This window comes from Pempheris klunzingeri, chromosome 13 (genome assembly GCF_042242105.1).
Source record: "Pempheris klunzingeri isolate RE-2024b chromosome 13, fPemKlu1.hap1, whole genome shotgun sequence".
Classification (NCBI taxonomy): Eukaryota; Metazoa; Chordata; class Actinopteri; order Acropomatiformes; family Pempheridae; genus Pempheris; species Pempheris klunzingeri.
The window spans coordinates 14965909-14991713 of NC_092024.1; the positions used below are offsets into that span (position 1 = coordinate 14965909).

Below are 25805 nucleotides of genomic sequence, written 5' to 3' on the forward strand. Positions count from 1 at the left end.
CTCCAGCCCTCCTTCCTCTCCAACTCTCACTCTGTGCGTAATTCAATCATCCCAAGGAGATGGATATCCGTCCCCTAGGAGCGCTTACGCTCTCCATTTCCTAAAGCGCTTGATCAGATTAATTGATTGTCCCCCCCCTCATCTCTGCGCCCCTTCTGCCGACTGAGGTTGGTGTGGTGGCGGAGGGTGTGCAGAAATCAGGTTTGCATTGATATTTTTATAAAATGGCTTTTTCGTTGTGCCTCCAGACAGACCCTGTAAAAGGACAAAGGGGAATAGATAAAATACATGAGCCGGGAGAAGGGGGGCAGCGGGCAACATGGAAAGGTGGTAGCCTGGGGAAACAGACAGGCAGGATTTATAAAGAGGACAAAACAACAACCTGGAGACACAGTGCTGAACAGCAGATCAAGGGACAAGATAAAGAAGATACGCGATCAATGAAATGAAATGAACAAGGCTGTTTAGGAGGTAAATAGTACATGTGAGGTGAGTATGTGTGCATGTATCTGTGTACCATGATGTCTGGCCGCAAGCCTGCAGAGCACAGCAGAGCACAGCAGAGGGTAGAGATGGGAGAGTCAAACCGAGCCCCACAGGGAACGCAGGAAGACCTCAACTCATCCATTATAACTGAGAGCCAAACGGCTGCCATGTCTCCTGATTGCTGAGTCCCTGTGGATCTCTCTCTCTCTCTCTCTCTCTCTCTCTCTCTCTCTCTCTCTCTCTCTCTCTCTCTCTTTCCCCTTTTCCCCCCTCTCTATCTCTCTCTTTTTGGCACTGGGGATCTCAGTAGATTACGCTGCTGTTCCAGGCCTTTGGCTTCTACGTTATGACAGGGGCCAAATACATGCACAAACACACGCACACAAACATTGAGGAGCACAAATACACATAGACAGGGATAGGAACTCGCTCGTCTCTCTCTTATCTATCTGCTGCACATGTTCCCCATACGTGTAAAGCTTTTACCTGAGCGCGCCATTACAGCTGAGGCTTTTACCTCTGGAGAGCCAAATTACCTTTCAGATACAACCTTCCCTTTTTCAACTTGCCCTTGACATTTAGTTCACTTGCATTTCCCTGCACATATAGACTCAAACACACACTACAGAAATCACGCCATACACCAGCATGCAGGCACGCAGACAGAGACTCACACAGATACACAATATTGCATAATTCTTTGTCATTTAAACCTCACAGGATGCAGGATAGAACACACAACTTTGACAGGATCACACTGTAACCACTGAGCTGACCACATTCCTTTAAACTTTGGCAATAAGAGGTAAGGCTTGCTTTACATTTGTTTTATCAGGAAAAGAAGAAACTGGTTTGATTGATAGGTGCATATCCTTCCAATAACAATAGCTTCTGCTCTCTCCTTATTGCCATCCAAATAAAAAAAAAACAAAAGGAGACTCCTTTACTAATGTATCCAAACACAGGATGTTTCAGAACCATAAAATATGGTTAGGGCCGCACAAATAATTGTGGATAATTAGAAATTGATGTTTTCTGTTTCCACAATTAATCATGTGCTTTATCAAAACCCCATTATGCAATATTTATGATACTGACATTGATTTCAATTACTCCCCGTTAATTGAATTGGTTGGTATCTGCTGATCCCACTGAGAATCAAAACTCTGCAGTTATATGCAAGTTATAGGCAAGACTGCTCACACGAGCCAATTCTATACAGGCTGCCCTAATGGTGAAGAGCTGTATTTATTGAGTGGCCTTTATAGAAAGCGACGAAAGAGACGAAAAGACTGAGATATATGTTTCAGGTGTTAGTGGGTCCAACTAAAACTAAAGCACAAGTGAATGTTAGCCTTACATTTCACAGGTCACAAAAAAAGAGGATTCCACAACTCATTCTGCTTAGTTTCTGCTCAATGTCTAAAAATTTACAGATATATCTGATAAGCTGATGTAAGAAATCGAAGTTTGCTGCTGCATGCTAGAGTCTATTCTCTGTTATCCAGCAGTCAAAGCAGTCAATTTCCAAGCTTCTGAAAGTATCTTAACACCAGCTGGAAATCTGTTGTGTTTTTATTTTACCTCCTGCAATTTAAGTGAACTCAGGGTGTACTCAGTATTTTTGCACTATGGGGCGGGTGCAACTGAGAACAGATCTAGCATTCAATCAGGGATGTTTGTTCATTTCATGGTCACATTGGTTGCAGTTTGTAAGCATGTACAGACAGCATTTTTTAGGGTGGAAGCTGAACTCCTGACCTGAATATACACAGTCATCAATGCAGACAGTCTGATGCTGATACTGATACACAAATACAATCAACACACAAACACACACTCTGTATGCGTGAGTATACAGCCTACAAACTAAATCTACACACCATTTTTTTTCTTTCCGAAAGACTCTCTCTCTTTGCTACTTTCCCCAGACTTTTTATTTGCTAGGGGGCTGAGCTCTCAGACTGGGATTGATCCTGAGCTGCCGTCTTGAACCTGTGCCCTGAGGGCAGCTCAGTGCAAACACACAGCAGCCCCTCTCCACTTACTCCCATCATAGTTACACTCTATGGTTACACTATACCCACATGTAAACCCACACAACATATGCACACAGCAAGTGCCTACCATTTCGACCTGGATTTTAAACAAACAAAACACTGGTTCTAGGGAAACACTAAGCATATAGAAGACATTCTATAAACACATGTCAAAGTGTCTGTGGAAGGCAAGCCTAAAGAATCACAATAAACACTTATTTTGCTAGGGATTTTAAAAATCACTTGCATGTCTATAAGTATTGAAGCAAAATCAATAAGCATAACAGCTGCATTGGATATGACAGCAACAATTTCATACACCACATCCCATTTGCTGAGTGCTTTTTCATGGGCAGAGCACAAAAGAAATCCATTATTTTTTGCAAACGCAAAGATTCATTTGAACATTTTACATAAATAATTCATACAGAGAGAGCTTTTACAGTGTTTTCACCTGAAGACAGACAGCTAACTAGCGAGAAAGCTCACTCACCCACCCACCCTTCCTTCTCTCTTTGAAGTAGGAAAATAGAGAGGAAAGGGGAAAATTTGTTTGATTCATATATCATTGCTTACTATGAATAAATGTCATTAAGAGGTGCTGCTGCACGTCTGTTGTGAAGTTATGTAGCTGGCAGCATAGTGGAAACTGAAATAAAGCAACATGGTGATTAGAAGAATGGATCCATCCCACACACACTGTTCCAGTCGGGAGCCTAATGGCTCTGTGGAGGCTTGTGCGTTGACACACCCACATACAGGAATATCACAAATGTATATACAATTACTCCCTGTGTTTTGCTGCGACTGTCCAGAGTTCCTATAGAGTTTGTGATTGATGGTTTCTGTGATTTGTGGTGTGTCAGACAGACGCTGCATTCAAGTGAGCTAATCTGCACTGCCTCCTACAGGATAACAGCCCACACTGACCTGTGAATATGTGAGAAACTGACATCATCACCTTCAGTTGTGTTGATGATGATGATAAATTGTGTTTGCATAATGCTTATCATGTCTTCAAACCACCACAACTGCTTGACAGCAAAGGAGGATTCAAACAGTGGATTGTGTGGTATGGTACAAAGACTACGATATCTCAGAGTTGTGTGTTGGGGTTTCTCTGAAAGGTATTTTCATCATGGCCTGAATTTTAATTAGGCCCCAAGAGCCTTTTGATTTCCTCAAAAGTTTATTTATTGTTATTGAGTGTACTTAGCCCCTATTCCCATTCTGACATACAACGTTCCCTGAGAGCCTGAATTTAACACACTAACCTTTTTGTTGATAGCGTATAAAAACCATAAGCATTAGTCAAGGGAAGCACCTGTACCTTCCATGCGATGCGGTTTCCTTTTGTGTCATGCTCAAGTGCCATTGGGAACTCTCCGCGTTCATAGAACTTGCGAAAGGTGGTTGGTTTCGAAGGACGCTCGCGAAAAGCCCCTGCAGCTGGGGGTCCCATCACCTATTCAGACACAAAGGAGAGAATGAGAATAGAAGAGAAAAGAGTAAAATAGAGAAATAAACAGAATGCGACATACACAGCAAGTGAGAGTGTTGTTTTATGAAATCAGAATTGACTGTGTTTTCTCCTACAAGAATAGAATCACTCCCACTGCCTTTCCTTAAAAGTAATTCAGGGAGACACATGTGCCTGCTCCTCTGCTCCTCCAAGGAGGGCAAAACACAGATAGTCTGTGTGTGTGTGTGTGTGTGTGTGTGTGTGTGTGTGTGTGTGTGTGTGTTGGCCCTGCAGCCAGAGGCATTGCCAGAGGCATTGTTAGGATCATCTTTTTTCTGCCTCCATATTGGATATGTGCTATTACTGTGCCACTGAAAGCCAATGGGACTCCTATCACATAAGCCACAGTGTCTGCTGCTATTGTTATGGGGGCCATTGATGGTGGTGGCTACACAACAAACGTAAGTAAATGCAACACAATGAAGTACAAAGAGAGATTTTAAGGTAAGAAAAAAGAATCATTTACGAGAGTCATTTTATTACCGCCTTCTCTAGGATAAACAAATTGGTTTTACAATTGCATATCACAAAAATGTTATTAACATGTCAAAAGGTACAAAAAAGATTATGTTAAAAATCAAAATTATGCATATTTTAGGAGCCTCAATAGGACAAATTATCTGCATAGAAAAAGTGATTGAAACTTCTTACTGTAGACACAATGAGAGCCCCACATGTAGGCTGCTTGAGGAGTTTGGATTTATATGATTGCAATAGCATGTTGTAGTGGATCAATGACAGAGGGTTGGAGCCAATCCTTTCCCTTTCTGCGTCCCTTGTGTGCATCCGCTGCCATCTGTGTCGCGCTGCCACATGACTGGCAGATGTGTTGCTGTCATTAATCCTCAGATTACCGCCCATTGAGAAACAGAGTTTTGCCACAGAAGCCCACAGGCGGAGCAGAGTGGAACCGGGATGTGTTATCGTTGCCACGACTGCCTAAGATTGGTGGACCTCTGAGATTTTAAAGGTTTTTAGTCTGTTAATATGGTACTACTCAACGAGTGTTTAGTTTTGTATGTTACATCATCCACTAGAGTTGCCTGTTTGTTGCATAATTCAAAAGCAAAATAGAATTTAAAAAAAAGCCTGAAACCACAAATTTAACTCAGTAAATCCACCATCAAGGAATGATGTAACATGGAACAAAGTTGAAGTTATACATGTGATCCGGTGTAGCTGTTGCCAGCATAGCTAGGCTCAAGAGTAACAAGAAGAGAGAAACTATTATGAGGGATTCTGAGTGAGTGTCTCTGAGCAGTCACTGCATTCAAACAGCCCTAATGCACCATGGGATTGCAGTGCAGTCATTTCAAATGAATCCGTTTGGAGCATTTGTTTACCATGCCAGGGAATACTGAGTAATATTATGCTGAATTAATAGGCACAGGTTTGTATACCTGCAGGAGATAGACTACCTTAACAAAATGTCTGTGACTAACAATGCATGTAAAACACAAGAAAAGACACTTTTCCGTATCTCCTACTCTACTCGCCTAAAATAAAACCATCACAACAAATTATACACGTGTGCCTGCTGTTGTCCATCAAGTCCCGTGTTTTATTGAGTTTAATTTTAATTGCAGTTTCAATTGCAATAGTGTGTTAAATTGTGTACAGTAAAAAAGAAATTATCAATTTATTTATTTTCGTAAAACCCTGCACATCTAAAGGGACAGATTAAAGTCTAATACAAGGAAATTAATAGTTAAGTGTTGCCTCATTAGAATACTCTTTCTGTCATGTCGCATCAATCGCAAAGTGTAAGTTAATACAACAATTCAATGCCTTTTGTAGTTTCATTTAGTCTCAGTGAAATAAAAATCACTATTATTTGTTTGTCTTCCCTATTTTTTGTGTCTGTCCCTGCTCATTCCTTTCACTGCAGGAATTGTTTTGCATCCCTAGCTGTGAATAGGAAGCTATAAAGCTTGCAAGATCAGTGCTGCTCCAGCCTGCAGGAGTGACAAAGCCCTCATATCCAGGTAGCTACGACGGCAGTTGAGCCACGCTGCACAGGGAGGCTAAAAATAGCTCAGACTGGGCAGCAAGGAGAGAATGAACCCAGACTGCATTGACTGGCTGAGCAGCTTTTATGGTCAGGAATGATGACGCTGCAGTCACTTCCATGGCCGTGTTCATGGCTGAGGTGTTGCAAGCTTCACAGCTATTTCTATGCAATTATCTTCACTGGCAGGCAACATGAACCACCCGCCAGAAAGGTCAAATACATGCATGCACAATGGCATATTTTGTCATGTGTCTGCACACACTACAAAAAGACAAACACAGAAACCCTTTCCTCCACTACTCATGAGGACTATGATTCCTGGCAGCTAAGGGAGAACTGTAATAGGAAAAGCATTGTGGGGAGATTATCACCTGCTGGCTTCCTGATGCCATTCCAATGATCTGACTGCTCCTGTTCTGCCATTCATGACATTGGGGTCTAAAGCTCCTCACGGCGAGAGAAAAAAACAGTATCGCTGAATCCCAAAGTAATAGCTATTGCTACTAACCTAGTTTGCCATGGCGAAGCTTAACACAAACTAGAGTTTGTTTCTCCTATTTTGTGGCCTTCTGTGAAGCCACATGAACTTTTGCGCAGGGCATGGCAAGAAATAATATTTCATAATGTCAATGTTGTGACCAATAATGTCCAGTAAGATCTGTCTTGAATGGGTGTGCACACATTTGTGTTAACTCAATATTGACTGCTGCTGATTCTGTTGTACTGCCAACCAGCACATCACATCGTTTTTGGCACTGCATGTCTCCCAAACATATTGGAATAATTGTATGTTTTCTCTGTCTTCCTTTACTCTGCCTGCATGTGTTGGTGTGAGTAACTAGAACCGTGGTTGTATTGTTATATGAAGTAGTAAAAAGAGCCCCATGCAGCGCAGCATACCCCTGTGCAATCCAAAATTCATCCCTGTTCTAAAACACTGGCATAAACACAAACACAGACAGTGAAAAAGACAGAAAAAAAGGAGCTTATAACACAGACCTATACAAGCAGATAACACCCCAACCCTCAATGGAGGCCATAAAGTGAGCCTGTGAGGCGACAGACTACAGAACAGAGATAGAGGTGGTGTAAGGCAATAAAGAGAGGAAGTGTCTGTTTTGTGTGCCCCTGGTGCACACACCAGGGAGCCATAACAAGGCAGTACTGGTCAGATGAGCTCCAGGCTGTCATTTCTCTCCTTCACCTTCACTCTGCCTCCAGATCTGTTTCCCTCCTAATGCTGTTGTCCACTCCAACTACCTCCACTGTAAACTTAGCTGCTGCAAGACCCACAGAGGCAATAACACACAAAAATGCTTTCTTGCACGTACACACTTGCTCACACACATCACATGCTGAGCACCCCATGGGCAAGCCCCTCCAGAGGTGATTGAGCACCGGCAGGGCCTCCTGCGCCTGTCATTTATAAAGGTGTCACCCTGAGGAAAACAGAGATGCTCCCTCTAACCTCATTAGTATGGCACCTCCATGGCTCTCTTTCCTGATTTTGACACACAGAGGTTGGGGTAGTCAAAATGCACATGGAAAAATCGTCGAAAAAGAAATTAAGAGTGAGGCTGAGGTGGGATAAAGGTGGAGGGTGAGATAGGCCAGAATGAGAGAGTGACTTGAAGAAGCTGAAAAGAAATTGAATCAGAAAGAACAGTAAGATAGAGAGTGACAAAATCAAGAGATGGTGATGGAGAATGGAGGAGGGTGATGAAGGAATAGAGGATATGACAGGATGAGGGAGAAAGGGAGACAAGAGGTGTGGCTCATCAATTCTGAGGGTAAGTTCAGCGTGGCAGGGCTGCTGCAGTGTGTAGGTGATCCATCATTGTGCCTGGGCCTCAAGCTTCAGCGTTCTCTCTCATCTCTCCATCTCTCTGCCGTCATACCACCAACCCAAAACACCTCTGAATACCTCTGATAGATGTCTGGTGAAGGGCTGCCGCTTCATTGTCTACCCTGCACTGCCATAACTACTGCACTTCCTCAAATGAGGCACTCCAATTAACCATCCACCACTTCTTTGTCAGGGCAAAAATGCATTTTGTTGCATTGTATCTGTAGGGGAGCAAGGGCGCCACTGCACATAGGTGCACTGCATCACCTATTTACTGAAGCACCAAAAGGAGCAGGCCCCCGCTTGCTTGCTCGCTTGCTTGCTCACTTGCTCTCTCTGCATTTCATTGCAGTTCTCGGTTGAGAGGTTATTGAAATCTAGCTCCGTACAAAGGGCCGCTTTTCCTGAGGAAGGGAGCAGGGTAGGTGAGTCACAGAGGATGGAATAGACAGGCCAAGGCTCTCCTGATAAGGTCAGCTTGCGCATCGCTGCCACAGGCAACAAAATTAGCTCTCTTTATTTACAGGGCATTTTCCCAGCCTGCTGCCTGCCAGCCGGCCACCATGGACACAAGCCGGGCTAGACATGTATGCTTTATTCTCAAACTGCATTTAAATGGCCAAGACACGTTAATAGACGTATTTAGGCTGTTAGGGAAATCTCTGCTGCATGGTCAAAAAAATCATTCGACAGGATATTTTTGCTTACTCATTCCCTCAGCAGGGCAAAACACAGAGTGGTGGGAGGCTGATTCCTCTCAGAAGAATGAATCTGCAATATTTGTGCAGCACTCCATTAATTTCTCATGATCAAACAGCAAGAAGTGCAATCAGTCTGCAAGTGAGTTTCATTATGTGCAGAAATTAGCCCTGTTGTGAGAGACAAGGTCGGATGAGAACAAATGAGTAAAGAGCTCTCACTGGATGGGGGAAACACAGACTGATGAAAGGTAACAGAGTCTTTTGTTCAGAGCTCACAGGACCATAGAGGTGTGCTTTACAATTGTCACTGTGTCAGAGGCTTCTGCATCAACTGTACTGTGCACACAGGCACAAGGGCAGGGATGTTTGTAATGAAAAATGACGACACCACTCTGCAAAGACAACACTACACACCCCATGTCACTACAAAGACGGAAGGATGAAACAGGTGACAGCCACCTACTATTGAACAGTGCACACGAGGGATAACTTTAAAGAAGAACTTCAAAAAAGATGCTTCAAGCAATGACGAGCGCCCCACTGTTTTCTGTCTCCTCTAGTTTAACCCCATCACTTAAAAGAACAGCATAGACACATGGAGACGTTAACGGGATATGAAAGAAAGAGTCTGAGGTAGGAGTGTGAGGGGAGGAGTGAAAGCGAAAGAGGCTCCGTGTGAACGAGAGCAAGAGAGAGAGCAAGACTGAGCGAGGGGAGAGAGGGAGTGCGAATGCCCTGAGTATTTTCCATCTTCTCTGTGTGGCCCACTTATCAGCCAGGCAGCAGGGCAGCCTTGTGCTTACAGAGCCCTATTGGCTGATTCATATCACCAAACCACATTTGAGATGATGGCTCAGAGTGAATCAGCCTGCATGGCAAAGGCAGAATATAGTAGCTCTTATTACTTGTTAAGTGAACGGGAAACCACATGCACCACAAGCCCATGAGGCTTAACTTAAAAGAAACATGCACATCACTTGACTCGCATAAGTCTAAACTATCACCGAGATGCCTTCAATGTGCATCTACACCAATACAAATACACCACACATGTGCAGGTCGCATTAAACCTCTTTAAATTGTGGTCTTGTTATAATATATGAATCAGCTTATTATTCACTCATTAGTCATTTCAGCACTAGTCTCAATTTTTATAATCTGAAACATGCCTTGTTAGAGCGAATGTTTTTTCAGTTGTTTACATATATTTGTGCAGGAACATGTCCAACCACTGTTCAATTTGTGCAACTTGCAAGTGTGTACATTTTTGCATGCATGTATCTGTGAGTGTGCATGTGTCTGTGAAAAAAGCACACCATGTAGTCCTGGCTGTTAAGGGTGTGGGGCACGCACTGATCCAATGCTTTGTCTTTACAGCCCCAATCAGTGACGACACCTGAAGGTATTAAAACACTGCGCTGGGCCATGAAATTAATGAGACACAGAAGGAAAACTACATCCCTGACCTGCTGCAGTTGCCACTTCTGCTGCTGAGAAAGAAGAATTTAACTATCCTCCTAATTTTATTCATCAAATAAGTAGCTTCTTGTCAATAAACATCCTCATAACTGCATTTAATTTATGGCGGACTGAAAACCACCTCATAGAATATTAATGTTCCTGAAGTCAGTGGCAGCACTCTTTGTTTTAGAGTGGTTATGGAGTGCTGGCCACAGCTCAGAATAGCTGCATGACTCATCCAAAAGTTGAAACCTAAGTTTGTCCTGCAGGTAGTAAGGAGGCAGTCAGCTAAGTAGATAAAGAGGCAGTCACAAAAATAAACAGCCAGACAGGGAGATGCTGAGATGGGCAAGCAGGCTGGAAGCAGGCGAGGAGATGCGTAGATAGGATAGACAGTGAGACAGGCGAGCAGGTGAATGTAGCTGTGACCGCACATTTCAGTGAGGAGGCATCACAGGGAGCTCAGGAAGGTTTGATTTGGCAGCAACAGCCCCACAGGGGGAGGAATAGGAGGAGGACACACCCAGAACTGTAGGAGGCCATCGATTTCACCACAGAGCCACAGATGGACAGCCGCGGAGATGAGAGAGGGGAGTGGAGGTCGGTCTGCAGCCTCACCACACCACACCACACCACCCCACGGACACACACACACATTTACAGGTGTCACAGGTAGCCCAGCACTGACAGATCCCTGAGGAGTTGAGGGAGGCATGGGGAGATAAGCAGGCTGCACATGGCCAGAGATACAGGTTCTACCACTGATATGGGAATATTGTTTAACAGTGAAGAACATTATCTAGGTGATTAGTATGTATTGCTAAATGAACCCCAGGCCCTTGGTCTTATCACATGCCCAGTGTGACTTTCTATTCCTGGAAATCAGTCTTGCTGCCTGGAAGGCCGTCTGTTAAAAATGATGCTGAAGGTTTGCTTACAGAGACACCATGCAGAGACCAAAGCCCGACATGGTCTGAAATTTGACCTTTACATAAATTAAACAGGGGGAAAGCACACTGAGGGCTACACACAGTCTGCCTAACTCAGCTGCACGCATCCAGTCACACAAACACACATTCACTTTATCTACTGCCTCTCTATTTCCTTTTCTTTCTTGGATGTAAAACAAAATGCCGCTTACTCGCAAAATTTGTTTACCCCGCAGACTAAAAGGGGAAAGGGGATTCCAGCAGAGGCTGTTAGAGGAAACAGGGAGTGGTATATATGGAACAGAGGTCTGTTATTGACACATCCTGAGAGGATAACACTCTGAATGATAGTCCACCGTTAGGATTAGCTGACAAAAAAGAAACTTTTGCTCCCCTGATGCCTTCAAAACAGACAACTTCTCTGACGTCTCAAATCTCACACTGTGTTTGCTGCAGCAGCTCTCTAGAGAGGCGTCACTTTCAACTGAGCTACGGGGAGGCACAAAGACACACACAGTCACACTAACAAACAAATAAAAAGGAGCTAAAGCAAAGACAAACCCAGAGCACTTTGTGCCAGCCACCACTGGCTGAGCAGGATTAGTATGAAAGTCATACAGATCTACTTCAGCTCTATTAGTCCTTGCTCCACCAATCCATCCATCTATCCAATCAGCCTTTCCCACTTTTCCACACTCTGCGTTGCAGGTTGCTGATGCTCTGACAGTGGAACAGGTGTCTAGGCTATTAGTATCAGTCTTTCTGTGCCACCTCCTCCATCCCACACCTCTGATGACAAGCATAAATCAAGACTGTGTGAATGAGCAATAGGGACACAGGGACAATAGGGAATCTGGGCTTGCAACAACAATGATGTAGCCTACATTTGATGCAAAAGATCTTGAAAACAGATCACGACAAAGCTATGATTAAAAAGAGTGTACCACTGTTTGCTGTTTAGGCAACAGTTAAATATGACCTCCCAAGTTTAGTTTGAGCAGCAGAATCCCTTTCATCTTTAATCATAAAATGAACACTCATCTGTTTAAGAGGTGTGCTACGTCATCCCCTCCCTCCTGAATCATACTCGCTGTCCAATATCTTTCCCCTCTACTCACTCTAATTTCCTCTCATAAAAAGGCTGCCTTCTACGACTCTCCTTGGCTTGAATTTTTATGCCTTTTTGTGGTCCATCTCGGAGGAATGTTGTCAAGGTAATGTGATGATGACCCTTAGACTCCTCATTAAATCACTGAGTATCACAGCATCAACTAAATGTCTAAAATGTTAATGTAAAAGTACAGCCAAGACAGTACAGATGACCTTAAAAAAGTCACGGGGAGTTTTCTTTCATCTGTCTCAACTAAAGGTCTTAGTCACATTCTTTTACATTAGCACTCACATCAGCATCCATGTCACAACCTTATTCAGACAGCCAGACAGACAGTCCAAACAAAGTCAGTTAGATTCACCAACACTAAAGAGATGAGTGTCAGAGTGACAGATGGAAAGTTGAGCATCTGTCACTGTGCTGAACCATTTGGCTGAAATCAAAGGGAGATGAGGGCCTTCAAAGGACAGGCAACGTCGTGTCTGAGACCAGACATGCTCTGGTGTGCTCCACAGATAAGGGCCAAGAGGTTATATTGCTTTTCTTCTGTCTTTCCCTTTGTTCTCCTCTGTCTTAAGGGAGGGGGAGGGAAGAGAGAGAGACGTAGCGAGAGAGAGAGAGAGAGACAGAGAGTGAAAGAGAGAACGAGGCACGAGCAGGTTTCCTGTCTCCCTCTGCCACAGCACGGCGTGTTGGTCAAACACTCGTTAGTAAAATTTGCTCTGTGTTACCGTACGACGAGGGCAATGAGCAGAGGTGGCTGGAGGAGTGGGGTGCCAGGCATGATGTGGATCATTTCTGACAGTATCAGAGTACTTTTGCCTTCGAGCCCTTCCCTTTCCCTGCCTTCTCCAGCTTGCTGCAGAGGAGCCGCTGCCTCCGGCATGCTTTCAACTGGGAGCACTTTGACTCAGCTGGATACGAGGCATGAGCTAAATAGCAGAATAATCCTCAGTGGAATTCTGAAGGGAACGAACATACTTCTTCAAATCTCAAAGGGTTTGCAGGTTTACTTTCTTGGCCCCGCAGCCCTGGAGCACCATCTATAAAGTTTGCTGCTGCACATTTTTAACTGCATTCAGTGTGCAAGATGGCACTGCTGCACTTTTGCTGTGACCTCGAATTTATCTTCTATTACGAGAGAGTATTTCCCAATAAGTTCTGTCATTCTGACAGAAACATGTTTGTACTGCAAGAGACGTCTTTTCTAACATTTACTACAAGGTTGCATTTGCCATGTATTCCTAATGTATGCTGGATTTTGTCAATGTCCTTGAGGGATTACATACAGCCCATTTTGCTCTCTGCACTGGTCAGCAAAATTCCAAAGGTCAGGCTGGTGTTATTGCACTGATGGTGATTTTCAAAGATTTTCAAAGTAGAGGGGTAGCGAAACAAAGGCCACCATTTACCACTATTGAAATGGAATAACATTGTTTGTCAGATACATTGATTTTTCTGCAACTGGGCCCTATTATGTTGATGTAAGCAGTATGTAAGCTGCCACACATGACCCTGTAGTTACGTGCAGCCTAGATTAGAACACTAAGAAGGGCCAATTCTCCTCTAGCAAGGACAAGGTAATGTGATGGGTGATAATGATGGAGGATCTGTGAATAAATGGCTAATGTCCTGTCAGTTTAATAAACTTGAGCATAGCCTCATTTAAGTTTATGTTTAGCTGACGGTCCGCAGTCTGGACATAAGGGCTGTATATTTGTAATAATGAAATACAAAATAATGAAAATACATGATGAGAAACTATTTGAATTGGAAATATATTGGAAATAATGGACATAGATACAGAAGTACACCAGGTAAACAAATCCTATTGAATGGAATTCAGCCTAATATAACCAACCGTAAGCAGTGTTTGCAATAATGAGGCTTAGGACATTTTGTCTGTTGCGTATAACTATAGTGTGTCCAATTAGTTACCAAAAACATGTATAAAACATGAGGGCTTATGTTAACTGTTTGACTTTTTAATCCTATATTAGATATCTCCATTTGTGAAACAGTTTTGCATGATATTGGAGGTATACATCAACACATCACATTCAAGAAAATACTGTCAGTAAAACTAAATGACCTGCATTCTGTTACATAAAGTCATCACTTTACTGTCTTACTGTCACTTACTGATGACGATAGCACATTAGCTTACCAGCATTAACAGGACTTGGTGTGTAATGGACAAAATAACCCATAATCAACCACTGTACTTGTGTGGATGAGCGTGTGTGTGTAAGAGAGAGGTTATATCTAATATAACAGCTTCAAAGCATGTCCTCATATTTATCTATGCTTTTAATTCGACTGAGACTAAGTGAAAACAAGCACGTAGTTCAGCCAACGCCCCTGCATTCTCGCTTTGGATACAAGAAGGACACTGCTCATAGAAGAGGTATAGGTCTAGATGTCCTCTGCATTGGTTATCACATGACATAGGGCTAATTAACTCTAGAGCAGAAAATAGAGGCCCTGCAAGGAGCAATAAACATTCTCCATTAAAAGCCATCTAATTAGAATGCAAGCTACAAAAGCTTGAAGGAGAACATAACAAACACAGAGGCCAGTGTAATTGTCAACCAGGCTCTGAGGAAAGCAAACATAATAGACATAATCAGTCGAGCACTTCCTATAAGGTCATGATAGAATGCTGTGGAAGTACTTCTCCATATCTGACTGAAGTTTCCAGATGGTGTTTTCCTCAACCGCGGAAAAGGTCACAGACGTTTCAGCAGTCATTGCACTTCAGGTAGCATGCCATCAATTATAACCTAATCTATGTGGCGATACCTGGTGAGAAGACCATGGAGCACAGAAACTACCTGCTCAACGTTTTGTCAAATTCATCCGTAGATGAAGTGTAAATGTGATCCAAACACCACATGTTGGTCCCCTTGTAGATCAAAGTAAAGCCAGAAAAGGACAGGCATTTCATAGACAGGCTTTACCTCCCTTTAACGGCCACTTTTAATTAACAACATTTCATGGATAAAAGATATCTTTAAACAATGATAAAAATGTGCTTCTATTTGGGTCAGCCTTTTCCCACTGCTTTTAAAGTAAGGAGCAAGGCAGCCAAAGTCAACACAGTCAAAAGTTATGGGGGAAACTAAGATTTCCAAGTCAGCCAATGCTTTGTCCACTCAAGGCCTTTAGGCTCTGTGGTTGATCGATAGTAATGGAAATGCCAGCAGGCCTTCAGAGCCCATTGCCAATTTAACCTGTTTTACCATGACTCAATTCTTCCTCAAATAACCCAGCTGCTTACCGGGATGCACTACAGGCTTTCTGGTGCTGATAAGATGAGCATGAAGGAGCAGAGGGAAGGAAAGATGGATAAAGACACACAGTGTAACTGTGTGCGAGGGTTTGTGTGTCTACAAGCACCACCGGTTTAGAAAACACTTCCATGACGCAGTTCAAGTGAGGCAGGTGAGAGAATCTACAGCATGGCATCCAACAGTAGAAATTTGCTCATTTTGCCCATACTTGAATAGGCATGCTCAACATACAGTATAACACAGACACAAAACACCCTAGTCGACTTCATGGCCAATTCATGTTCCTTCGTCAGCTGAATGTGTTCGGAGCGATGGGGAAGAGTGATTTTGACTGCGAGTGAATATAACAAATAGGCAGATTCATCTCCATAAAAGCTTTCCAGGACTCAACAACCTGCTATCCGTTCAACTGACAATGGGCTTATGTCTGTCTCAAACTTGCGGCCTTTTTGCCCCTCCTTTGTTAATGTACTGTTTGCTATGATTTCTCCACCCTGTTGTGTCTCTGTAGATAAAAGAGAGGACTTAATCATTTTAAAATCAAGCTTTAAAGGATACACTCCAGACATTGGATAAACTCCTAAATCTGTATTACTTCTGAACCAAATTAATTTTAACTAGGTTTATATTGCAATTTAAAGTGAGATTACATTCCATCAGGTTGCACTGAAACTGTAGACTCATTTAAACCAAAATCAAGGATCACTTCCAAAGTGTCACTTGTTTAATTTGTTTGGATGGCTTTATTTATTGAGATGACATTCAGTGGTTACTGCGTCAAAGGCAAATAGCTGAGATGTGAATCAATTTAGCACAATCGCAATCTTAACAAATTATGGTTCTATTTAATCCACTAAAAGCAAAATTACTACAATACAATACTAATAAATTCAATGAAGGTTCTGCAGTAAAAGAAAGAGAGTGATGAAGCCAGAGAGGGAGAGATAAAGAGGGAGACGGCATTGGGGGGGCTGAGACATCTGCTCAGGTATATAATGATGATGCTGTGGGGAAAGAAAGCAATAAGATATGGAGGTCACGTTTGCCAGCATGGAGTCTCCATCTGTCCCCTGGGGTTAGCGGGGTGAGCCAGGGATGACGGTGGCGCTGGGGGGAAAGGGATTGGTGAGTCGTAGGGAGGGTGGTAGCAGACTTGAGGACAATGTTTGCTAGGCTCAATTTTTATCCCAGAGGCCAAGCAAACGGTAAATGAAGTGTGCCTATTGTAAAAGCACTCCATCAGCTCAGCAATCTGCAGACCTTCGCCACACGAAAGTTTAGGTTTGGATCAGGTGTAGTTTGTATCGATTTACCCTCTCAGATGAACTGTGCAATACTGCGTCTTTAAGAGGATCATGCCTGTGTTCTTGTGTGTATATTGTGTTGTATTTATAGTGTAGAACACAGCAAAGTGTGGAGATATTTAGAGCATCCATCCTTTGTTCATAAAAGGAGCATGTCCTGAGAGAAAAGGGGCTACATGACACTTGAGACATTGAAAAATATAATCAGAGATTGTCTTTGTTTAAGTGTAAAAGCAGTACACAAAGAGGAAATATTACAAGATGTGTTATGGCAAAAATCTGACAGATTACAGACCACATAAATCAATTATAGGGCATGATGATGATCTAATGTCACATATTCCACATCTTCAGGAGTCGATAAATCAATTGTACCCTAACTACATGACTGATCCCAAGTCGGCTCAATAGTTATTGACCAAATGTTTTTACTTCTAGGGAGGCGTTTAAACAGAGATGAAATAAACTACCTCTGGTTCCACACCACTGAATTGTCACCCACATCTCTGATGTGTTCAGCAACTCAAGCAGGCCTGGTGTTGGACCATAGACGGCCTTTTCCACCATAATAATATACTTTATACTGAGACAATATCTATTTGTCAACTGTCATACAGTATTTTGCCATAACATTAACGGCTTAATAGTTGTATCTTAAATATCTGTTTTTGTACTGGTTTTTTCACGTCAGTCATAGAGCACACATTAATGCAGTGCTGTTTGAACAAATAATTAATAACACTAATAATGGCTACATTTCATTTTGGTGCTCCGTCACAACTCTACAATTGGGACACTCATATCATCTCATCATCTCATTATCATTGTGAACAACAGTGCAAATAGGCAACGTTGGGTTTTTAAATTTTTTATAGTGTAAAGTCATTTTTTAAGTATTTTTATATTTAGTTATTTACTGAATTGGCCTTAAACAAATGTTTCCATGTGATTATACCATAAAAGACTATTTCATCCATAAAATCCCCTTATATGAGAAATATCCATAAGAAAAACAATATCTTCTTCTCCTTCCTTTGTGTCAACTGCAATGTTCACATGTATAGTATGTGTATTCGTGCCCATTCGTGTCACTACACTATGCAGGTGTTTGGGCTCTCACCTCATACCCCTGTTATTTTTTGACACCGAGCTGGAATAAGCCTCTGACACAGAAAATAACAGCTTTGTTCCCCACTCTGTCTGAAACACAAGGTGACGACCTCCCACCAGAATGTAAAGTGTATCTTTTTTCCTCTTTAAATGCTTGGGGATGAATCATTAGAAGAAAGGGGGAGAGTTTCAGCAGCCTGTGCTATTGATTCAATTTCTATGACCACAAATACTTTAAAGCATAATAAGCCTATGCTTCAAGTCCCCATACCCTTTCAAGGCTTGAAATGGCCTTGTCGTTACCTACAAATCACAGCTCTCCGCAAAGCTGCCCTCTCTCAAGCAATATGTCAGTGACCACAGGGGAGAAAAAAAAAACAGAAGGCAACAGACACGAGCAGGCCTCTGAAAAATGTAATGGTTTTTGTTGGGGATTTAGCCAGTGGTATGGCAGTGTGGGAGCGTCATTCATGTTTCAGACATAGCAGATCCTCTGGGGTGATGGTGAATATTAAAGGGCTTTGCAGGAGCCTTCCTTGTGAGGGCTCTTGACAGGAGATTTGTTTATGACCTTCAAAAAAGAAGGTAGTCAATGATAGCCCTGACTGCCTCTTTTGCATCTCAAGGCAGTCCCTGCCATAGAAAAAAAACAGCTGCAGTTTCATGTTCAAGCATTTACTGTTGTCATCAGAACTGTGCAGCCCTTCCACTGCCATTTATCACAGAGCCCCGATTCTTTTGAGTGCAGTGTGAGCGTAATAAGGCAATAGCTGTCTGCAAAAACCTTAGTGGCTCAGAGAGGAAGACCTAGTTAAATTGTTTGCATCAAAGTACCCAGGACTGGACAGTCAACATTTTAGAAGTGGGAAAGATATGGAAGTGAGAGCCGGGGATTGCTGACAGAAAAATATTAAACTGGCACTTTCCTTAAATTCATTCATTAAATTATTGCTGACCACGGACGCCTCAACTTCTGATTCAATGCTCTCGTTTCACCGTGAACCATGTCAAAACTGCCAACATAAACAGCATCAAAACAAAACTCAGGAATCAAAATGTAAGGTATTCTTGGGATAAGTATAAGGTTTTACCATATCCCTGAAAAAAAACAAAAACAAAGATAATGGCATGTTTCCCCAGTTTGCATGTAGGAAGTATTGTAAAAAAATAAAAACAAATCATACTGTAAGCCACCTGTCTCCACTCCATCCTTACAGAATGGGATTCCATTGAAGAGCTTGGTGTTGTCTCTAAAAATAAGTTGTGGATAATTGCCTGAGACATCCGGCAAGTGAGAGTAAAAGAATACGTCAGTCTGTCAATTTAAGCAATATGGCTGCCAGTGACATGCTTTGTTGCTCACCAGCCACAAATGCCTTTGTGTAAAAGTGCCAAATGAGAATTAAAAGCAAGCAGAAATAATACGTGCAGCATCTCAGGCTGTGTTCCTCATATACACGAGAAACAGAGCAAAGCACAACTCTTCTCCTGACATGGACTGAAGCAAGGTATCGTTCTCATGACAAAAGGTGAACGACTTCAGCTGAACTTGCAGGCGAGTAACTGTTCAGACTCGAGTAAGGCTGACAGCCTTGTGACCTCTTCAGGTAAAACACGTCAAACGTACGGCGCAATATCAACAGTAGAGAGGGAATAGGATTAACACAGTCTTCAGTGTTAAAAAAGTGTGATGGCACATTTTGCTTTTACATAACCTCACACAGGCACCAGTAAGCTCAGGTTTCTATGTGCCAAAGAAAGGATGCCTCCGTGAATGTGCTGCTGGGAGGCGTGTTGTCTTCAGCAGCTTACAGTCTATCACCGTAGCTGCTCTTATGGCCTACCACATCTGACAGAGCACAGCGGAGTGCTGCGCATACATCTTTCAGTGGCCTTTATTTAGTGGCAAACAACATCAGCCGAGGGAAAAGCCAGTTTCATACATCATCTTATTTTTACAAGATCATATTTAAAACCACTGGCAATGTAAATTTAGTCCATTCCACAATTCTGTAGGTACACGAAACCACGGGTCACAGTGACAGCAAATGTTTAAGTCGTCTTCGTCTAATACATTCACAGACAGTAAATAATACCTAACCCAGATACAACTAACCAGATTTCTAATAATAATCTCTTTTTTGTGCACAAAAACCTCTGCGTAATAATTTGTAATAATAATTTTTAATACAGCTTTTTTTATTCATACTTTTATATATTTATATTTTACTTTGTGTTTGAAGTTTATTCTTATTCTTATTGTTATTCTTGTTCTTTTGGAGCTGTGTGTAACAAAAAGCAATTTCCCGCTGGGGATTATTAAAGGAATTCTGATTCTGATTCTGAAAAGCTAGTTTTACTGACCAATCAATACAGTTCATCAATAAAGACTAATGTCCTCTGCTATACAAACCTATTACACTTTCCTGATCCATCTTCATTTGCAGTAAATGAGAGAAGAACGAAGACCCGACACGACTGTCTTTGAAAATTAGTCAACTCCTTCAACACAGTTTAACTACACTGGAGGACCATGGTGTGGGCCTGCTTTGCAAAGAAATCATGGTCCAGGAAGCCTCTGTTTGCTTTTCCTGAAGTAAGAAAAGTACCAAAGTGTGCGCAGTAGTTATGGTGGCTAAGTAAGCATCGTGGCTGGACAACTCTAACCTTGTAAAAATCACGTGTTGCATACAACTCCAGCTACAAGCATATCAGTCTGTAAAACATCCCCCTTTCATGTTAATGTGCTATCTCCACGATGGTATAAAAAAAAAAACAGGACATTTGCATTTTTCTTAGCATATGGCCTCTGAATTTCATAGTGTCTAATCATTATGTTATAGCTTTTCAATGGGTTCTGAAAGTGTCATTTTAGCCCATAAAAGTTATTGGATAATTTCAGAGTTCTCAAATCCCCATGTGTGAAACCTACTCAAGCCTGTTTCACAAAAAAGAGTTATACACACTCGCACACATACACATGTGCACACAAAACACAGGAAAAGCAAAATGATGGTTGGACGGAATATGTTCAGGTATTGTGGGTTTTTCCTTTTTCCACTGCTACCCAATCTTTCTAGGCTATTTAGTGTGTTGAGATTTTGCCCTGCACAAAGAGCAGAAAGATTATAGGTTCTGCAGAATGGCAATGGAGGCGTGATAGAGGAAAAGAAAGGGTAAGAGGATAATTTAAAGCGGCAATGTCAGAGGGAGACCAGCCCTCCATCCTTTTCCATCAATTGTAACTTAACCTAGACAGTGGTGCCACACTAATGGCAGCATTTGGGAGTCCAGACTGTCGATGTTCATGTAAGCCAACCCTCACAACCCTCTCAGCCTGTCTCTCTGTCTGACACTAACACTGTCAGAGATGCTACATTCAAAAGCATTTGTATGTCATAATACATATCCGCTGTGACAAACTGTACGTGAAATGAGTTACCTCACGCTAAACATGCACGTTTTAAGCACAAATATCGCATTATATTTCGACACATCTTCACAAGTTGCTCAATAACACATGCTCAACCATGTAAATTGGCTACGTGGTCAAGTGTCAGTCAGTTGTTTCAGAAAGCAATGCTAGTCCTGCGCTACTTACCCGGCCGTTAGCTAGCTAACGTTAGCTACGTCAAATAACTTCACTCACCACGGAGTTCCTCATCGTCGCTTTCACGGTGAAGCCTTGTGTTTTCAGCTCCGTCTTGTTCCTCGACATGTTCACAAGTCTTGTCTTGTAAAGTTCTCAGGATGAAATAAAACAAAAGAGCAATGTTCCTAACTAATTAACTAATTACTATTTGTGTGGCTCTCAGAATGTGACGCCCGTGTGAGTGTACGTGTATGTTGTTTTTTTTTTTTTGGAATGGTTGCTATGCAACTTCAGAGACGCTTTGGCCTGGTTGCCACGGAGACGTGTGTTTCCTTGTTACCATAGAAATTCCAGAGCACTGCTGAAAACATGCAGAGCAAAGTGTCGTGGCTTCAGTATTCACAGTGAGCATTACATACATTGCACATTATTATCTACTTTGCTGTTATTAAAACGTATATATAGTAAATATCAAATGACTTTAAATATAATAAGATTACAGCAAGACAGGAAACGATTTTTGTCACTTTATCTTATTTAATTAATTTTTAAAAAATTCATTATTTTATGCTGCTGATCATTTATTACTTCTTAATCCTGTTGCATACCATAGCACACCAAAAGATTTCTACTGCACTTCACTCTTGCTCTGAGTCCTTGTCTAATTTGGTGCTCTTCTTACTTACTGCCACCAGGCCGGTTTAACTGACAGACTGCAAACAGTGAAAACATGACCTAACCTCACACGGGGTGACCTCTCTGTTAGTGTGCTTGTGCGGCAGCTCCCAGGGCCACCACGCTACCATCTTAGACACAGAGGATCGATCACACCCTCAGTACATCATTATACTCAAGCAGCGGATCCTCATCCAGAAGTAAATACTTAATGACGCTCTTCGTCTGGCAGGAAGACCAAGGCTTTGACTCTCAATAAGCTGGTTAGAGAGCGGCCTGAGCTCTGAATCATTCCAATTTAGGGATGTGGCACTTTTAATCTTCCAATATCGTTTTTGCCTCTGGAGACTTTCTTGGGTGAACTGGTGCAACTGTTATTAATCTTCAGTGCACAGGCAATTTCTCTAAAAGCCCCTATTTGTTTTTTATGGCTCCATTGAGAGAGGAGGGTATAGCAGCAGGGAGGTAGACTGTAAACAAGGTATGCAGGGAAGGCAAGTTATGTCCCTGTCAGCATTCAATGCTGGTCTCTCCCTCTTTCTCTCTCCCTCTCTTTGCTTCCACTCAGAGGATTAAAAAGAGGAAGAGGGGAGTTTTCAGAAAGCAAACTGAGCAAACTGGAGCGTCAGCATGAATTCAGCTGGACTGAGAAATGATTGTTCAAACAGCACTGCACTTTCTCACCCCTGTGAGTGTGCGGTGAAGGGGGAAGCTGGTGTTTGTGAATTGTAGAAACAGGCAATGCAGGGATGATGCGTGAAATACAAAATTTATCGTTAGTTTCGCCAACCTTTTGAGTTCTGTGTTTTCATGTGTGTGGATGTGTGAATCTGTGGCTCAGTCAGGCTACCGGAGTCGGCCACCACGCAGGTCAAGTTAATATCTCAGTTTCTCACAGACACCTCAAGGACACTCATGTAATATACTAATTCACTTACACAGAGAAGCTTAATTTGCATTTTACACCAATAATGATGCATTGTGGATAACTATGTGGTTCAGCAGGCAAGGAAACATGACATGATGATATAACATCAGCAACAAGGGGCCACAAAACACAATATTTTTGAGTTATTCTTTCCATGTACACTGTGGCTTCATCATCATGGTGTCCCTGGTTTGATCTCCAGCTCATTTGCTGGGCCACCTTCAGGCTTGGCAACCATTGTCCAGGGAAAACCGCAATTATGATATCATTAGAGCTGAATCCGGTACCTACAAAGCAGAGAACCCACAGGGGCAGAAGGGGAAGAATCTCAGCAGGAAAAGGATAGCAGAGACTTTTCTGCAGAATCACTTGCCCCCCCAGTTACCATGAAATAAGACAAACAGCCATTAGACTGGGCCATCAGGCTGTAGGGAGAGCGGCCAGGGGCTTGTTATGTCTAATACTTCATCAGGCTGTGAAAGTCACACAGAGTGCACAAGGTATGTGACTGTGATAAATGCCATCCAAATGCAACTGTGAATCAGGTGTCTGTGTGTTCACCTTATATATTACATGTTTCATGATTTTTGAACCAGAAAAGATAAATGTAATCTTAAATATATTGAATGTCCTATGTGGACTGTATAAAAGTAAATGGCCTGCACTTGTGTGGCTCCTCTTTAGTCTTTTTGACTAAAGACACTTACTTTTGACACATACACACACACACTCACACGCCGAAGTGCAGCTTGGCCAAGGATACTTCGACTTGCAGACTGGAGGAGCCTGGAAATGAACCTCTCTTTGTCCAATTAGTAGACGCCCTGCTCTACCTCTGAGCCACAACTGTCGGGGAAAAAAAAGCGCGAGAGAGACACATTTAAAGCCTAAGAAACCCATAGTTCACGAAAGTCCCTTTAACAGCCCTATTGAGTCAAATACATGATCTAGTCCTCCCAAAAGGGTTGTTATTGGAATATTGTAGGGATTCTTTATGTGGGGTCTGAGTACATCACAAGTGGTGCAGTCTATTAAACTGGTAACTGAACCTAATAAAGCCATTGTGTATATTTAGTGGTATCTGACCAAAAGCAAGCTGAGCTATATTCTTTCACACAGTCAAAGTAATTTGATGTGAGATTATACTAAACTATTTGTAGTTGTTAAAGCCCCTGCGTACCCTTGGCACGCCTTCGCAGGTGTTTCACTTTTGCCTTATTAGCGCTCCTTTGTGGACTCTGCGGGTGTGTATGGACTGTGCTCAACACCCCCCTGACTTTCCTCTTAGTATTCTTGCACCTGTTATTCCTTGAACAACTTACACCATTACATTTTTTTATTAGAACAAGAACCTTGGTGACCACACATAATTCCCAGCATGTAAGCACCCAACTTCAACCTCAGCACAGATCTAATCAGCCAGAATGAGTGAAAACACCTATGTGGGTGCACGAGGCCTTTAATGATTTAATGCCTGAACTGGAATCTGGTGCTCAATAAAAGTTTAAATAGTTGAACAGCGGAGAGCATTAGCGCATCGGGGTCCCAAACTAATAAACAAGTTAGGAGAGAAGAATAACATATACCTGCTGCGAAATATTGTATTTATATTTCTCTAATCATGTCTTGTGAAATGTGGAAGTGTTTCACTTTTATTGAAAACAGTCTGACAAGGGAATATCACTCTATGTTTGAACTGATTCCAACTCTTAGACATATTCAGCCTTTGATGTGCAGTTGTGAGTAGGCTTTGCTTAACTATAAAGTCCACCAGGGGGTAATATCAATACAAGTAGTGTAGGTCGATGCAGTACAATTTCATTATCAGAGGCAGTGCTTTGGCCTCCTACTACTGTATTAGTGCAAGTAAAGGCATTCCCTGCTGTTGCTGTTGTTGTTGTGTCCTTGGCTCCTGAGAATGCATGCACAGATCCTTGCCATACTCACCAAAAGCTATTGTATGTAGGCCTGTGGTAACATTTACCTGCTGGACACTGATATTATTTTTTTGGCAGCACAGTAACTTTTCAGTTTGTCAAGTCCTCAGTTTGATGCCATCTCTCTCTCTGTCTGGAGTTGTATGTTCTCCACCACGAGTTTCCTTTTATCAAATTAAAAGCTGTGATAGGATTGGTTCCAGGCCATGACCGTGAACTGGAAAAAATACGAGTATGAAACACAAATAAATAAATAAACAGTATCTGAATTATTAATCCCTTAATGGTACCCAGTGGAGTTCTTGACCACTTGTTGCAATGTAGAGAAATGATTTTATCAGGTAATGTGGGTAAAAAAACAAACAAAAAGAAAACTCAGATAGCATAGATCTCTTGAAACGGCAGGGTGGATGGCGGGAATATTTGATATGGGCACAGAATTGCAAGGCCTCACTCACAAAGCCACAGCATATTGATCTTCATGCATTATAGAAGCAGTTTTGAGGCCAACTGATATTGGAAGGCATAGCTTGCACTCCCTCAGAGCATACACTCTAACATGCCCACTGGACCAAAGCAGCAATAATCAGACACAAATCCAGATGATAAACATATGGATGCTACATCTATCATAGTATTGCTGCACTCTGGTTGATGATTATGTTTGTTACAGATAATACACTTTTATTTGTACTTCCTACGCTCGTGGGTCTCTTTGAAACTGTCAAAGGCTGACAGACTTTAATCTTAAATAGATTACAGGCCATTGTGTCACTGTGGGCTGTCAGGCTTTTTCAGTCTGAATCATCAAAGTAAATCTATTGAATACTGCGTGCCTCACAGTATGACCTCACTGGTGG

At 42.2% G+C, this 25805-nt stretch overlaps 1 protein-coding gene across 1 annotated transcript in view; it reads right to left on the reverse strand.

Moving 5' to 3' along the window:
* Positions 1-21591, reverse strand: part of pacrg (PARK2 co-regulated) — a 120065-nt gene extending 98474 nt beyond the window's left edge. Inside the window, exons 1-2 of the mRNA XM_070842910.1 lie at positions 21463-21591; positions 3856-3990 (exon numbers count right to left, since the gene is read on the reverse strand). Coding sequence (XP_070699011.1) covers positions 3856-3990; positions 21463-21531 — 204 coding nt within the window. The 5' untranslated portion in view covers positions 21532-21591. The remainder of the gene's footprint in view (positions 1-3855; positions 3991-21462) is intronic.
* Between the last annotated feature and the right edge of the window lie 4214 nt (positions 21592-25805).